General features: G+C 41.9%; 2 protein-coding genes across 18 annotated transcripts in view; both read right to left on the bottom strand.

Moving 5' to 3' along the window:
* Positions 1-5659, bottom strand: part of Rsph10b (radial spoke head 10 homolog B) — a 49713-nt gene extending 44054 nt beyond the window's left edge. For 11 of the 15 annotated variants that reach the window (XM_040277431.2, XM_078023695.1, XM_078023697.1 and 8 more), the window contains exon 1: positions 30-3764. In XM_040277431.2, the coding sequence (XP_040133365.2) occupies positions 30-103 (74 nt within the window). In that variant the 5' untranslated portion in view covers positions 104-3764. The other 4 variants (XM_040277427.2, XM_040277433.2, XM_040277439.2 and 1 more) reach the window with 4 other exon arrangements.
* A 117-nt stretch (positions 5660-5776) lies between these two features.
* The window catches only part of Pms2 (PMS1 homolog 2, mismatch repair system component), a 29849-nt gene continuing 17806 nt past the window's right edge, over positions 5777-17819 (bottom strand). Inside the window, exons 12-15 of one of the 3 annotated variants that reach the window (XM_078023691.1) lie at positions 12300-12467; positions 9709-9809; positions 9330-9499; positions 5777-7342 (exon numbers count right to left, since the gene is read on the bottom strand). In XM_078023691.1, the coding sequence (XP_077879817.1) occupies positions 7199-7342; positions 9330-9499; positions 9709-9809; positions 12300-12467 (583 nt within the window). In that variant the 3' untranslated portion in view covers positions 5777-7198. Of the gene's footprint in view, positions 7343-9329; positions 9500-9708; positions 9810-11751; positions 12468-17303; positions 17387-17819 lie in introns of those variants that run through there. The other 2 variants (XR_013426826.1, XM_078023693.1) reach the window with 2 other exon arrangements.

Genomic DNA, 17819 nt, shown 5'->3' with positions numbered 1-17819 from the left:
TCACCCTGCAAGTTCCAGCAGAGACTCACATGGTAGGTACAACCACCTTGAAAGACTGCAGAGCCTTCTCCTTCGTACAGCCCTCGGACTTTCTCTCCTTCATAGCTACAAAGAAATAAAGCTCAAAGTAATGAGTGATGTGAATAAACCTACATGACAGTGGATTAAATTGTATAGTTGAAATATACAGTAGAGGTTACCAGGGGCTTGGGGAGGAGTTGGGGACATGGGCTTAGTGTTAAATGGATATTTGGGAAGATGAACAAGTTCTGGAAATAGAGCCAGATGATGTAACTGTACTTAATGAAATTTAAACACCATAACTATACTTAATGCCATTGAATTATACACTTTATATGGTCAAAACTGTAAATTTTATATTAGGTATACTTTACCATAATAAAAATGTTTAAAATTTAAAAAGCAAAAAGACCTATTCTGGACATGGATACAACAGAGTGTGCTGATGAGATAGCTTTGGGAAAGGGAAGTTTTTAAGAACAGTGCCCAGATTTTTAGTTCAGAACCAAAAGGATAATGTGTGATTTGTCACACAGTTCACCTGGCGTAAATGAGAAGAAAACAAATGAACCTGTGATGGGTGTGACCAAATTTCATTTCTTCCAAGAATCCAAGGAAATTAAACTTCAGAAAAATTTATGAACATAATTCAATACATCAGCAAACTAAAAAGAAAATCCAAACATTTGATAAATTTTAGCTATTATTTCTAAAAATTATTCTAACATAATATGAGAAAGCTACTTAAACATAATAGACCAATGAAAAAATAACAGCATGCATGATTTTTAAGAGATGAGAAACAATTCAAATTCAGGAACATGAACAAGATTCCAGTTTTGTTGTTTTTTTAAAAACTCAGGGGCACTCTACCACTGAGCCACACCCTCAGCCTTAGTGTGTATTTTATTTAGAGATAGGATCTCACTGAGTTGCTTAGCACCTTGCCATTGCTGAGGCTGGCCTCAAACTTGCAATCCTCCTGCCTCTGCCTCTCAAGCCGCTGGGACTACAGGAGTGTGCTACTATGCCCAGCAAGATGCCAGCTTTTACCACCAATTATTCAATACCCATTTTAGAATTTCTAGTTAATGCAAAAGTTAAGAAATTTAAACAACTGATGTAAATGCTGAAGAAATATAAAATAGAAAATTATGTGATTATTTACCTATAAAATCCAAATGACTTTATGGTAATAAATGAGAGCAGGAGGGGTATAGCTCAGTGATAGAGCACTTGCCCAGCACACAGAAGGCCCTGGGTTCCATCCCCAAAACAAAACTCAAAAAAAAAAAAAAAAAAAAAAAACCATAATTAACAAGAGTGGTAGGAAGAGGAGAATTGGAATAGGGAGGAAGGGGACATTAACTTTTTATCATATATTGAATTATTTCACTTGTCATAAGATGCATACATGGCTTCAGGAATTAACAACAATAAATTTAAAAAATATATAAAGGATTTGGAAGAGTTCCTAACAGCCCCATATGGTGGTATCAAGGACACCTTCCCTGGCTCCCAGAGCACATATATATCCAAGAGCTCTGGTTGGGAGCCTCCCCCTGCTGTGTCAGGACACTCTATCCTATGGCTCCTGTCTCAAGGTAAATGCAGGCCCCACCTTCCCAAACCAACTCAGTACACACTGCTCTGAGCTTCTCTCAAAATAGCCCACCAGAGAACACAATCCTACACTGACTATGTTCAATACTTTTTAATATCCCTCTAGAGTGCTCAGCTATAGCTGGGAGTGGGCACACAGTGGAGAGTAAACAGCTGCTGGCATCATGCAGTTTGTGAATCTTGACTGAGCACCTACCGGGCCTGAGGCCAGGTATGTAAAGTTCTGGTTACATCTCAGCTCCTGAGGAATTTAACCAGGCAGAGAAGCTGAGGGCGAATAAGCCAATTACAATGACACATACATCATATGTATGCATGTAATGTAAAGTAGTAAGTAAAGTGATACAAAACAGAAAATAGTAACTATGATTAAAGGACTTTAAATTTCAAAGGGCTGGGGGTGTAGCTCAGTGGCAGAGCACTTGCTTAGCATGCACAAGGCCCTAGGTTTCAATCACAGCACCAATAAACAAAAAAAGTGCTGAAAAGGTTGGCCCTTGAAGAGCAGGTGGGATTTGTTTCTGTTCCCAGAAACAAGGGAAAACACTCCAGCCAGGGCAGTTGGAGAAGCAAAAACAGAATCAAATGGAATCAGTAGGAAATTGAGGTGGACCTCCCTGTTGGGCAGGGAAGGGTGAAGTGGGCCAAGGTCAGACTGTAGAGCTAAGTGGTTTCATTCTGTACTCAATGGGAAAAAACTCAAGAGATGGTAAGGAAGAGGAATTTAGTGACTAGCCTCCACATAGCTCATGATTTTCACCTTGTACTCATACCCACATGGAATACCAGTGACCTATGTGACCACTAGGCTATTGTAGAGAGCAAGAGGGTGATTTCTGAGACTGGGTCTTGGAATGTGTCATAGAAGACATACCGTAGCTTCTGCCTTTAGATCACTCTCTCTAGGGAAAACCAGGTGCCATGTCAGGGACTCAGAGGCCCTACAGAGAATGGACCATGTAATCAGGAAATGAGGTCAGGCCTCCTGTCAACAGCCATAGGAGTGAACTCCTTTGAAAGCAGATATGCAGGCTGTCAAGCTTTCACATGACAGCATCCAGGGTCAACACCTCAACTGCAACCTCATGAGACCTCAGCTGTGGGAATCCTGAACCCAGAAACCACATGAGGTAGCTGCAAGCTGCCAAGTTTGGGATATCTGTTACACAGTAGTGGTTAACTAGTACAGGGAGAAACGTAGACAGCCCTGCATTAGGAAGGTAAATCTAAACAGGAGGCCTCAGGAGAGGCACTGGAAGCAGTCTAGGAAATGTCAGATCACTCTGACAAGAAGGAATAAGGTCTATGCCGAGGGAAATGACTAAGGAGAGAAGAATGGAGGGAAAAGAAATGTGACAGGCATGGGGAGGACAGTTCTGCTGTGTCAGGCCAGGAAGATTGTGGAAGATTGTGTTGCCATTACAGAAATGGGAACAATGGAGAAGGTTACAACTAAAAGAAAAAGAATGACATTCCCAGCAACCTGATAAGGTGGGTATTCTCATATTCCCCAGTTGAGGACCTGAGGCTCAGCAAGACTCTAGGACGGATGGGGTCAATGTCACAGAGCCAAGATTCAAAGCCGGACTCATCTTAAGCCCTGCAGTCTGTACTTCTGGATAGGAGAGTTTGGAGGAAGTTAAAAATTTGAATCTGATGGGGCTGAGGTTGAGGCTCAGCGGTAGAGTGCTTGCCCAGCATGTGCGAGGCCCTGGGTTCAATCCTCAGCACCACATAAAAATAAATAAATAAAGTAAAGGTATAAAAAAATATATAAGAAAAAATTTGAATCTGAAATTCTAGAACAGAACTAAAGAAAGTAGTTTTATACAGTCATCCAGGGAGATGCTAGGTAAAGCTACAAAGAGAAGAGATTGCCTAGAGAGGACATAAAAGTGATAGAAAAGGGAGTCTGGAAAAGGCAGCCCCCAGAAACCTCAATGGGGCAAAGCCAGCACCACAAAAAGGATCACACAAAGACAGAGCCTAAAGAGTGGTTTTCAGAGGTGGGACAATTATGTGATGATCATAAAAATGTATGAGGATTCACATGCTTGCAGTGAAGCACGCTTTTGAGAAACACCTGATTCACAGCATTCAATCCTGCCCCGCCCTGTGAAAGTCACCTTTCCACTATGAGTTTAGTCAGAATGGGTTCTTCATACTGAGTGGCATCTTCACTCTGTTGAAGAGCTTTAGACTCTCTTTTGGGTAATGGTTCCTTAAGTGGCAATTCCAGTGCCTGGATGCCACTTGGGGGCGGTTCTTGCCTAAGAGCACTGCCATCTTGCTTGGAAAACTCTGGAAACTCTGAGCCAGAAGAGGGAGAATGGGCTGACTTATCTCCTTTTTTGTCTGCTTTTTTCTTTTCTTTCACCATTGCCTTTGGAAGTCCTAGAGTTTATATATAAATATCCAATGGGTCCTTCAGTTGATAGCTGTCTGTTTTAAAGCCTGATGAGTTTTATCTGAAAAATAAAAATTATGCCTCTAAATACTTGGAAGTCTCACTTATAAAAACTTAGCCTTGTAATAGTATCATTCTCCTAAAACCTGAGAAAATAATTACAAGTATCACCAGGTTTTTTTAATTAAAAAAAATACAATCTCAACATCACACTGGTGGTTCCTGAAATTTTTAGCACTGGAACCCCAGCTAACATGCTTTATTTTTCTATTAGTACCGCAATAAGGATAATCCTATATGCAAAAATGACTACCTGGTGGCTGGAGTGTGGCTCAGCAGTAGAGCACTTGCCTCCCACGTGTAAGGCACTGGGCTCCATTCTCAGAACCACATAAAAGTAAATAAACAAAATAAAAATATTGCAACCATGTGTAACATTTTTAAAAATGACTACCTAGCCCCTAAGATCTTACATATGTCAAATCATACGTTAAGAGCCCCTCTCCTAATGTGAGCATTGTGAAGCTTCAAGTGTTGGGGTAGGCCCTGCATCTCACTTTATAAGCTCTGTGACTTTAAGTAAGTTGCTTAATTTCCTTCTCTTGGATATCAAAAAGAAATAATAATAACTTGTCTCACCACAAAGATTAAATGAGATGATGCACAGAAAAATCTCTTACAGGATACAGAGCAGTCGATAAATGAAGTGATTATTTTAAATAGTTACTTTTCCTTTTTTGAACTTGAAATGCCCGGCTACCTACTCCCTGTAACAATATCACCTCTTACAGGCCAGAGGAGAAAATATATGCCAAGAATATGTCCAAAATTTGAAGGCGGACAAGGGCTGGGTTCCAAAGCCACAGTTTTCATTACCCTCCCAAACTGGCCCCACTAGAAACATCCTAGTCCACTAGTAAGGACACACAGACATGTCCTGGGAGTCAGGCCTCTGCTCATGCATTCTACAATGTGAGGGACTCTATCTGATGGCATCCTCTGGACCCCACTTGGCCAGTTCAATCCCACCTCCAGGCTTCTCTCTGCCTTTAAAACCCACATTGCTCTTTCCCCAGACCCCAATTATTGCCTCAGCAAAACCATCCTCAGCAGTCCAGCCTACTCTCATCCGGATCTTTACAGGCCTACTGTCCTTTATCAGTGAAATTCAAACTACAAATTAACTTCATTTCTCACAGAGTTTTCTATTAAAGCCCCTCTGTCCTAGGCTTAAGCAGCAGCTTCAGTTGCAATCCCCATTTTCTGAGCCTTGGGCCCAGCGTTGCTCTGCCCTGCCTCAGGTCCCTCGCCCATCAAGCACATGCTAAGATCCTAGGAGGTTGAGGAAACAGCCGGCCAGGTCCTTACACTATCACTGTACGCAGGGGTCCCCAGGTGCTCACTGCTCAGACACGCGTGGCGCAGCACACCCAGAAGTGGCGCAGGGGCACGCGTCCCGAAACTAGGTCCGTCTCCGGGCAACCACGTTGCCACACACTAGACCCCTCCCCCTTAAAGGGGCCGCCACTGCAAATACGTTGAACAGCCCATTCTGGTCCTTAAGGCAGGAGGAAAAAGTGCTGGAGCTGGATGCATTTGGCCTGAATTTTCCTGGCTTTGGTAAATGCCCTGCACGACTTCTTGGCTTCTCCACAGGTTTCTTCACTATGAAACAGGCATCAGTTTTCCATTGCTGCCTTTTTAAACAAATCACCACAAACACAGTGGCTTAAAACAGTAAGTTTATTATCTTACAGTTCTATAAGTTAGTCCACCAGGGCTGGTCTTTCTGGAGGTTCCAGGGAAGAATTCATTTTCTTGTCTTTTTCCAGCTTCTAGTAATGCCTTAGCTAGCGTAGCCTTCTTCCATCTTCAAAATCAGCAACACTGCATCTCCCTGACCAGCTGGAGCTGGGAGGTTGGTCTCTACTCTGAAGTCTCCTGTGAGAGACTGGGCCCCCTAGACAGTACAGGCTAATCTAACTTAAAAACTCTGCAGAGTTCCTTTTGCCATGCAAGATGACATCCCACACTCTGAGGATTAGGACCCAGCCATCTCGGTGGGGCATCATAATGCCTAAAGCAATTCCCAATTTGTTGAGTTCTTGTGGATATTAAATGAGATGATGCAGAAACCCAACCAGTATACAGCTTGGCGCAGTGAATGCAATGACTACTGTCTGGTTACATCTGAGGAATGCTAGACTTTGGAGGTCTGCTCTCCTAAGAGGCCACTCTCTGGGGAAAGGGGTGGCAGTGCATTGCTCATACTTGTCATCACTGTACCCCTACCACCATTTGGAATCCATAGTAAAAGTAAAGTAAAAAAAAAAAAAAAAGGTATTTTAACTTCCATTTTTGGCAACAGCTCAAATGGGGAGAGCCCATGAAGGAAACACCTGCAGTTCACATCCCAAGGAAACCAAATCACAGTATGAAAGTACAGAAATATCAAAATCTTTTCTTTCCCTCTGCCTAGAACAGCAGTTTCCAAATGCTTGCTGCACTGGGAGCACTTAAAAATAGCAACACCATCTTCATCCAGTCATTTGTTTTAGCCAAGCAGAGAATTCTCTTTGCATTTTTGTGATTAGTTCTTTTTTAAATTTAATATGCATTAGGGTTGAGAATAACTAACCCAAAAGAACCATAATCTTAAGCTAATGAATTTCAACCAAAATGAATTTAATGAACACTGAGGGTGGAAAGCTGCAGACTAAAACACCTCCAGGCGAACTGAGGCCTAGGTAACTTCCAAAGTATTCTTATTTTTGTAAAATAAGTTCTTGCCTGTATACACATATACATTCAAATCCAGAACAAAAAGAATTTGCAAGCAATGCTCCACATGGTTTGAAAGATTCTCAAGTCTTTTTTTTTTTTTTTTTTTTTTTGAGACAGGGTCTCAATATGTTTTCTAGGTTGGGTTGGAACTCCTAGGCTCAAGCAATCTCCTGTCTCAGCTTCCTGAGTAGTTGGAACAACAGGAGCACATCACCAACACCTGGCTTAAGATCATTTTTAAGTGGATCTGGTACATTTTTTTTAAAGTAGCAGGTTAATTTTGAAACAAAAAAGTGTTACTTAAGACCCTGTCTTTCAAAACACAAAAATCTACAATAAAATCTACAAAGAAAATGACAAGTGTCAGTTCTGAGAAATGACATCCAGATTGGCAATGTGCCTCATGGTTGGCCTTCCATGAGGACAGTTCCAAGGGTGGTCCATCTCACCCATGTGGGTAATGAGCTTCTTCATCTCGCTTGTGTTAAGAGCGGTGCCAATCATCACCTGAGTACAAGACACAATGGTTTAGAATTTTACTGGTCTCTGTTACAATACTCTTCGGAAGCACTCTTCTCTACAATAAATTTCCCCCAAAGACGCCCCCTTCTGCTATCTCAGCCCTCTGCCTTTTGGTGGGTCTAGGGCAGCTCCAGTATGGCATCACTACCTCTCCTTGAGACACCAACCCAACCCATCCAGAATCCAACCACTCTCAGCAGCTCCACCCTGTCTGCTCTAGCCACCCTCACCTTTCACCAGGGCAACTGTAGTGGCCCTACTGTGGCACCGCAGGGACTTTCTAGGCTGGAGGCAGACAAACAATAAACAAGTTAACAGAGAAGCAGGATGAGTATCACACATGGGGCTGTGCAGATGGGAGGGAAACAGGCCACATGAAGAGCTGAGGGGCAGACCCAGGCAGAAGGAAGAGTAGAAGAAGGGATGGAGCGGAGCAGGTTGGAGTGGCTGTGGAGCTAGAGAGGGCCAGCACAGCTGGAGCACAGAAGGGGCTGGAAGGATGAGCAGGGCATAGCACAGGCCTCCTGGGCAGGCAGTGAAAGAAGAGAGCCCAAGGGGGTAGGCACAAGGGTCAGAGGAAGAAGAGATGCATCAGGATGCAAACCCCAGGGCAAAAATAAAGCTCATGTTCTGTGGTTCTAGGGTCTTCAGCCGTGAAGACAGAGAGGTAAAGTGCCTGCCCTGCTCAGTCACTCACTCAGACTCCAGGGTTGGAAGGTCAGTGTTAGATCTTCATCAAACAAACACCTGTCAGATTCTGAGTCCTCTTCTAATTAAACTCTTCCCTGGAGAATTTCATCCAGTCTCACAGCTATAAATTCTACCCATCTGATGAGCAGCTCTGACACTTCCCTGGAGCCCAAGACTCACCAATGCACTGTTTTCAGACACCTGGCTTAGAGTCACATGGGACCTCACACACAGCATGTCTACAGCTGTGCTCTTCACCCTTCCAGCTCCCTAGATGCTCTAGCCCTTCCCAAGCACTCCACCCCCATCCAATGTTCCACCCACTCCCCCTAAATTCCACCTCCTTCTTGACTCCAGACCCAGCATGCCTCACAGCTTTGCTTCCACATGTCCCTCTCAAAGCACATGGACCAGCCTCTGGACCTATTCAAACACCCTAAATCTTTGGATTTGCTATTTCTTCTAACCAGAAAGTTCTTACCCAAGGTAGCAGCTCACACAGCCATTCCCTGACTGCCCGTCTCACCTGTTCATCTCATTCCTCTGGTTGTTCCCTATCCCAACACACTGTGAGAATTTCTTTACAGCACTCACATCTAAGGTGTCATGTATTTTTGTTTATTTCTCCCCATGAAACAATCAGCTCCACATGAGCAGGGACCTCACCAGCCTAGTTACTTCTGTGTCCTCACATCTGGAACAAGGTTAGCCACAAAGTGGGCTCAAGGAATATATGCTGAATAAATAAGAAATGTGACAAAGTGACACAGCCATTTACTGGACTTGGACATCATCAGGTTAATCCCTAGCCATTGCTACTATTTCCACTACAGATCTTGGCAACAGCAGGGACACAACAATGGCCACTATGGAACACCTGTGACTCAATGACTCCCAGGAGCATAGATGGCATGGTTTTGACCTGGCAGCAGCAAACCTTTCTCAACCAAAGTTGCTGTTGCTATTACCCACAAGGACCATGGACAGGCAAGGTGCATGCAGAGCTGACCATGCTAGGGCCAACAAAAGCCCCAAGGTGGAATACTGCTTAACTATGTGGAAAAAGGGCAATAGGCGTGAATTAGAGGTCAAAGATAACACAGACCTGCTGGCTGGTATGTTGTACTAATAGAGATGAACTGACTCTTGGCATAACATGTTCTGTGGCGATCATGAAGACATTCAGCAACACTGACCCAATCAGAAGCTGAACTGAGAACTTCCTAAGACCACAGGCATGAGCAGACCCACCATGCCCCGCAGTGGAGCTTTCTATACTTACAGACTTCCGACAGGCTCTGGAGGCAAACATCTGCCTGACTCGGGATGGCCGGCACATGACCCCAGGGCTGTCACTCAGCATAAAGATCAGCTCATCTATATCTTGGGGTCCAAAAGTCCAGTTTTTACTGGTTGGCAAGGAAATCAACTTAGCCCTTTCGGTGACTGGAGCTAAAAGAATAAAAGTTTGAGAAAAATCCATTATTTGAGAAATATCTATTATTTGAGTACTACTGCAAAGGAACATCTGAAGACACAAAATGCTTCTTGGGAAGCCTTTGCACCTTTTACAAAATAAATAAACTGATTAAATAATGTCAAAGACTGTTCCCAGCTCTTAAAAAAATACCACAATTTGATAGTCCTGATTACTAAATTACCATCTTCATCAATGACAAAATCAAAGCCATTCTTTCTGAATATTTCCAGATTTTCTATCAGGACAGCTTCATTGACAGCAGTTAAGTTGAGGGTCTGAGGTCTGAAAAACAGGAGATTCACACTGTAACTTGACATCAACATTTACCCATAAAGCAGAAATGAAAGTAAAACATTAAGCTGGATGTGGTTGTATGCCTGAAATCCCAGCGGCTCAGGAGGCTGAGGCAGAAGGATCACAAGTTCAAAGCCAGCCTCAGCAATGATGAGGCACTAAGCAACTCAGTGAGACCCTGTCTCTAAATAAAATACAAAATAGGGCTGGGGATGTGGCTCAGTGGTCAAGTTCAATCCCCAGTACTAACTTTCAAAAAATGATATAACATTATTCAGCTCTGGACCTTTCTACTATTCATCACAAAAACCTCCTGCACTATTTCTTTTAGTTTTCTTTTTCTTAAAAAGTTCATATTAAAATTTAATGTAAAAACACAAAAGTAGTTTGCTTTCTCCTCAATCTGCCATCATATCCCAGGGACCAGGTCTTTTTTCAGATCTTCTCCTTAAGGATAAAACTATGCCAACATTTCCACTTCACAATAAAGATCATTTGAAAACAATGAACATGAACAAGAATTTTGCTATCCTGCTCCCTCCTCTGCCTGCATTTCTTATCCACTCATCTCTCCTACTGGATTCATAATAAGACAACACTGCTGAACACAGGAAATAGTCTGGTGAGCAAACAGAGACTCAGTCTCTGTCTTATATTAGGAAGACAGACACTAAACAGACAGTCAAATCAATTACAACTACAAACAACAGTGAGATAGAAAAGAAAAGACATCCAGTGCCAAAAGAGCATACAGCAAGTGGGCCTCGGCTCTAAGGTCAGGGGAAAAGCTAAGCTATGAGGACAAGGAGGGCAAATTAGGTAAAGGGAGAGAGGTAAGTATGGGATGAGTGTTCCCAGCAGAGAAAACCATCTGTGTAAAGGTACTCCAAAGGACTGCTCATGCTCCCAGCACCATACGTAAAGATACACGTCAGGGCTGGGGTTGTAGCTTAGTGGTACATGCTTGCCTAGCACATGTGAAACACTGTGTTCGAATCCTCAGCATCGCTTAAAAGTAAATAAATAAAAGTATTGTGTCCATGTACAACAAAAAATATTTTTTTAAAAAAAGGACACATTTCATTCTTCTCAATGAATTCCATGGCTGAATTAATCAGGATGGCCAGGATAAAGCCAGAGTAGCACAAGAGAATAAGAAGGGAAAATAGAAAATGCTAAAGAGGTCATCAAGGGCAAACTGTGCAGGGTCTCATAGGCTAGGAAGGAATTTTGGTCTTTATCCTTTAATCTTGAAGTGTGATCCATGTGGAACCCAAAGTGGCCTGTGATTATCTAGTTTAACTTGTGATGTTGCACATTTATGCAAAATGTCAAAAGATCCCATGAAACAAGCAGAAATATGTACATATTATAAAGCAGCTCACCAAACATCTTCACTATTACCACTTACTCCTGCGGAAAATGAAAAGGATTAATGCATTCCATGGGAAATGGAGCATTCAGTAAGCTGGACACACTTTCCCAGCTGAGGACTATTTGGGGGGATGTTTCTCTATGCCCCATCGACCCCTTGTAGTCTGAGTTCATTTATTTACATAGTTTTATTTCCCAAATGAAATCAGTGACCTCTCGTAACCCCACTTAAGACAAACCTGCTGGTTTACATGACAACCATCACAGCCCCTTGAATGGTAGTCACTGAAAACATTCAAACTTGACACAGGGGGAGAGAAGTGCTGACTTCTTCAGCAATAAGCCACTGCAACAAGCCACTGAAACTTCTCTGCTACACGGGTAGACTGAGCTGCACACTCTGCTGCCTTTCTGAACACACAACCCTTCTGCACTGTAACTATGAATACTGTGAACTATCAGTTGCCCTTCACCAAAATAATTTTTTGGCCAACCAGTGAGCTACATTTTTGAAAAGCTAAAAAATTCTTTTTTTTTCCTTCTTTTTTTAAGAGAGAGAGAGAGAGAGAGAGAGAGAGAGAGAGAGAGAGAGAGAGAGAGAGAATCTTTAATATTTATTTTTTAGTTTTCGGTGGACACAACATCTTTGTTTGTATGTGATGCTGAGGATTCAATCCGGGCCGCATGCATGCCAGGTGAGCATGCTACCGCTTGAGCCACATTCCCAGCCCCGAAAAGCTAAAAAATTCTAATACCTAAAGAACACATCAACTAAGTGACCTCTAGCAGGCTTTTTAGCATCTCTGTGTGGGCTTCAGTTTTGTCACCTATGAAATAGTGATGGAGACAGTAAGTGTCTTGTAGGTTTGTGAGGATTAAATAAACCAGTGCATTCAAATTGCTTCAATAGTCCCCAGCACATGATAAGCACTTAAGAAATAACAGCCAGGACTAGTACTACATAAAAAGTGTAAAACTGCTGCATGGATGTCCATGGCAAAGACTAACATGCACATAAGCAGACACTTATAAGTTCTTCAATCTTAAATGAGGGGAGGAACTGGGGAAATAGCAGTGAAAATTTTGGACTCTATGTGAACTTACGCAATGAGCCTCTGAGCCTGGAGAACAGTGTGCTGCTGCAGCATCTCGAAGTTGTACTTCTCGTCAGCGGCATGCTGGTCCACAAGGAAGATGTCCTCCTTCAGTTTGGTTATTATAAATCCCAAGTTAAACTGACCAAGGACCTCCATCTCTGCAAACATTGTTTTACTGCATTAAGAAAACATTCATTATAAGAAATCTTAAAGATTATTTTTATGATTACAATCCCACTTTCTACAGATAACACTGATTATTCATTCATCCAACTTCCCAGAGATGACATTATTCACTGCCTTTCCTAATTTGATATATATATATCCTTCTAGACCTTTGCCTATACACAAATTTGTTATTAAAAAAATAAAAATTAAACTTTATTCTTCACACCACTCTACTTCCATCACTTAACACATTGTAGAATTCTTCTCAGATCCACACACATATACCTACTTCATTCTTTTTTTTTTTTTTTAAAGAGAGAGAGAGAGAAGAGAGAGAATTTTAATATTTATTTTTTAGTTTTTGGCAGACACAACATCTTTGTTTGTATGTGGTGCTGAGGATCGAACCTGGGCTGCACCCATGCTAGGCGAGCACGCTACCGCTTGAGACATTAAGAAAAAAAAGTTTGCGCTCCCACCAATAGTAAGTATAACTTTCTGCAAATCCTGGGTATTAATCCTTTTATTATCTGCCAGATTTAACTACTAAGTCCCTTGGTAGGTGACTTCAAAATCTAACTCAACACTGTGTAGGACAATGCAGACCAGAGACAGACCTCAACCTTCACATAAGAGATAGATATAGTAACCCTGAAACCCACACAATTAAATTTTAGGAACATTTATTTTCCTCAACATCAGCCCCAGCTACTACAAAAAGCAAGATTGTTAGAGCTTATCACATGCACATCAGATAAAGCACAAACCTCTAGGATATATGAAAAACTCATAAATATAAATAAGCCAATCAATAATGGGCAAAGGAAATAAATAGAGACTTCTCAGAAGATGATATACAATGAATCAACAAATATTTCTGCAATTACAGAAATGCAAATCAAAACTACTCTTAAGATTTCATCTCACTCCAGTCAGAATGGCAGCTATTAAGAATACAAACAATCGGGGGCTGGGGTTGTGGCTTAGCAGTAGAGCACATGCAAAACCCTGGGTTCAATCCTCAGCACCACATAAAATTAAATAAATAAATAGATAGATAGATAAAATAAGGGTATTAAAAAAAAAAAGAATACAAACAACGGGGGCTAGGTTTGAGGCTCAGTGGTAGAGCACTCGCCTAGCATGCATGAGGCACTGGGTTTGATCCTTAGCACCACATCAATGTAAAAATAAAGATACTGTGTCCATCTAAAACTAAAAAATATATATAAAAAAAGAATATAAACAACAAGTGTTGGCAAGGATGTGGGGAAAAAGGCACACTCATACATTGCTGGTGAGAATGGCAAATTGGTACAGCCAATGTGGAAAGCAGTATGGAGTATCCTTGGAAAACTGGGAATGGAACCACCTTTTGACCCAGCTATCCCATCCAGTCTATACCCAAAGGACTTAAAAACAGCATACTACAGGGACAAAGCCATATCAATGTTTATTGCAACATAATTCACAATAGCTAAACTGTGGAACCAACCTAGATGCCCTTCAGTACATGAATGGATAAAGAAAATGTGGTATATATACACAATGGAATATTATTCAGCATTAAAAGAGAATAAAATCATGGCATTTGCAGGTTAATGGATGTAATTGGAGAATATAATGCTAAGTGAAGTAAGCCAATCCAAAAAACCAAATGCCAAATGTTTTCTGATTTAAGGATGCTGATTCACAATGTGCTGAGGTGGGCTATGGGAGGATTAGGGAGATTAGGATTAGGCAAAGGAGAAGGGAGGGGGCATGGTGGTAGGAAAGATGGTGGAATGAGATGGACATCATTACCCTAAATACATGTACAAAGACACGAATTGTGGAACTCTACTCTGAGTACAACCAGAGATGAAAAATCGTGCTCTATATGTGTAATATGAATTGTAATGCATCCTGCTGTCATATATAACAAATTAAAATTTAAAAAAGAAAAAAAAACCTCAATGGCATCACTGCCACTGAGAATCAGTTTTCAGTTTCAAGCTGATTAGAACAAAACATACCCAATAAACTCACAAAGAGAAAATTAAAAAAAAAAAAAAAAAAAAAAGATTGTTAGAGCTGCTATGGAACTTTCTGCCTCTCAGACAGTGGCCTGACAACAAAAGAAGCTGAGACTGCCATTTCTTTTTGTAAGTGTTCCAGGGCACTGACACCAATACTTGTTCAGCAGCAGCAGCCACTGGGACTTCTGAGACACTGGCTTCATTACAATGAAGTGACAAAGTTGGCACCTCATCACAATCAACCATAGATGACAGATAGTGTGACTGTGATTCGCTCTGCATGCCAGGGATTATAAACCTCCTACTTTCTACGGCAAAATGTTCAGCACTGACTTCAACCCAAGTCACAACCAAACCAATCCCTAAAGCCTATCTTTGAGGGTCTGTCTCCTGGCACCATTCCTGGACCACTTCCATATCAGTCAGAGTCCAGTCAAGGGACAAAAACACACCCATGATTTACAAAGGAGAATTTATAATAAAATTATTCACAGTAAAATGCAGCCAACTACTAAACTAAGAAATAAAGAGCAGCAAACACAAGGAGTAGCTGCTACCTACAGGGAGGGAGAGTGCCCAAAAGGGGAACTCCTAGAGAAGGTGCCACCATGGAGACTGAGCTCCAGCAGGAGTGGCTGTTAGCCCTGAATGGAAAGAAATGGCCAGAATGAGCCATGCAGGGGCTCCTGATTGCCGCTGGCAGCTGCCCTGTGAAAGGGAACAGGCATTGGGAAGCAAGAAAGGAAGTGTCTGCTTTGTCGTGCAGTCCCCCCCCCCCCCCAGCAAGCTCTCTTGATGAAGTCTAGCAATGTGCCACGAGAAGTGCCTACCCATGTGGTCTAGCCTCCAGGAGTAAAGCAGCATGAAGACTGGAAAGCATGGACCCAACACTCAATACGCTGGTAACAGCAGATTCCTCCTCTTCTAGAACTGTCTGCATGTGCTCCAACTCCCTAGGAGAATGATCTTTGGGAAGAACCTGTGTGGGCCTCAAGACTCTTTGGTAGGTTTCTCTCCTTCTACAGAAAACAGTATCTGGTTTAAACAACTGTAGAAGATGGCTTGATATGTTTGGTTGTAACTCAAAATGCAGAATGTGGTAGTTGGTGGAGGCAGTGCACACCTATAATCCCAGTGACCAGGAAGCTGAGGAAAGAGGATCACAAGTTCAAGGCCAACCTGAGCAACTTAGTGAGTCCCTATTTTAGAATAAAAAACAAAAAGATGCTGATAATCCCAGTGGCTCAGGAGACTGAGGATGGAGGATCACAAGCTCAGGTCCAACCTCAGCAACTTGGCAAGATCCTGTCTTAAAAATAAAATATAAGGGCTGGGGTTGTGGCTCAGTGGTAGAGCATTTGCCTAGCATGTGTGAGGCACTGGGTTTGAATCTCAGCACCACATATAGATACATGAATAAAATAGAGGTCCATCAACAACTAAAGACATATTTTAAAAAATAAATAAAATAGAATATAAAAAGGGATGGGGACAAAACTCATGGTAGAGTGCCTTTTCCCCAGTGAGTAGGATTTAGGTGGTGAGCATTATCTCCACGTCATCTATTACTACCTACTCTTTTAACTAGAAATGCGTCTCTGAGAAAAAAGTAAACCATACCACACCTTGTCAGAAATAAGAACTCTGAACCAAGAGTTGTGGCCAGTGCAGCAACTGTGTGCTAGCAGCCAAGAGCCAAGGCAAGGCATGCTGTGGGTTGGGGATTTGTGAGGCAACCACCTATGGTTCTTGCAAAACTGCCAACTCCCGGGTTGTAATGATCCACTGAGAAAGAAGGGTCTTGATGAGCTGGCTAGCCTGGACTTGAATTTACAATCCTCCTGCTCTGCCTGGCATCGGCCACCATGCCTAGCAATCTTAATCTGTTTTTCAAAGAAAGCACTTCCTGAACACTTAATATAATTTATATAATTTACCTCAATATAAACTAGGTTTATGAATATCAAAGAAAGTATACATTATTCTTTGTTGAAGCATATTGAATATGAATTGGGTAAAATCTGTGATCCAAAGTGCCATAGGAGGCCACTACAATTAGAGTTGTAGAGTGTGCAGCATGTCTCAGTAATTGGTGAGACAAAACATACCAGAAGTTTATTTTTCTTTTAAAAATAAACTATTAAAAAAGCCACAATGGGGCTGGAAAAGTTCCTCAGTGGTACAGCACTTGCCTAGCATGCCTGAGGGCCTGGGTTCGACCCCCAGCACTGGGAAGAGGAGGAAGCACCAGGGGGTAGATCATGATTACTGTGAAGAAAGTGGTAGGTAGCTACCAGTGTTTCCCAATATTTGCCCTGTTATTTTTTCTTAAATTGACTCTCACTTATCCTTTACAACCACCAGATTGACAATGAGCTAGTGGTAATTTTTCCAAATATACATTAAAAAATGGGAAATGGTGATAATCTACCAAATCTGCCATAAATTTAACATCAGAAGTCGCTATGGGGGGCTGGGGATGTGGCTCAATCGGTAGCGCGCTCGCCAGGCATGCATGCGGCCCGGGTTTGATCCTCAGCACCATATACAAACAAAGATGTTGTGTCCGCCGAAAACTAAGAAATAAATATTTAAAAAATTCTCTCTCTCTCTCTAAAAAAAAAAAAAAAAAAGTCGTCACTAAGGGTTGGAAATTGTCAGGAAGAGGGATAAAACTGGGGTCAAGAAGACTTTGCTTAATTTGGACTGATCTGAAAAGAATACTGGTATGGTTCAGATATAATGTGTCCCCCAAAAGCTCTATGTTGGACAATGCAAGAAAATTAAGAGGGGCTGGGGCTGTAGCTTAGTGGTAGAATGCTCACCTAGCACATGTGAAGCACTGGGTTCGATCCTCAGCACCACATAAAATAAACAAATAAAATAAAGGTGTTGTGTCCATCTACAACTAAAAAAATAAAAAAGAAAAAGAAAAAGAAAATTAAGAGATAAAATGACTGAGTTATGGGGCTGGGGATGTGGCTCAAGCGGTAGCGCTCGCCTGGCATGCGTGCGGCCCGGGTTCGATCCTCAGCACCACATACAAAGAAAGATGTTGTGTCTGCCGAAAACTAAAAAATAAATATTAAAAAATTCTCTCTCTCTCTCACTCTCTCTTTAAAAAAAAAAAAAAGACTGAATTATGAGCCTTAACCTAATCAGTACTTTGATCTACTGATAAAGATTAACAGGGTGGTAATTGCAAGAAGTTAGGGTATGATCAGAAGAGATGGGGCACTGGGGGTATGCCTTTGGGGTTTACATTTTGTCTGTGGGGAGAGTGTTCTGCCTCACTTTGGGCACAGAGCAGTGGAGCTGGCCAACTATGAGCTAAGCTCTGA

This window comes from Ictidomys tridecemlineatus, chromosome 10 (genome assembly GCF_052094955.1).
Source record: "Ictidomys tridecemlineatus isolate mIctTri1 chromosome 10, mIctTri1.hap1, whole genome shotgun sequence".
Taxonomy (NCBI): domain Eukaryota; kingdom Metazoa; phylum Chordata; class Mammalia; order Rodentia; family Sciuridae; genus Ictidomys; species Ictidomys tridecemlineatus.
The sequence above is the reverse complement of the archived record's forward strand: the minus strand, read 5'-3'. Positions and strand labels throughout refer to the sequence as shown.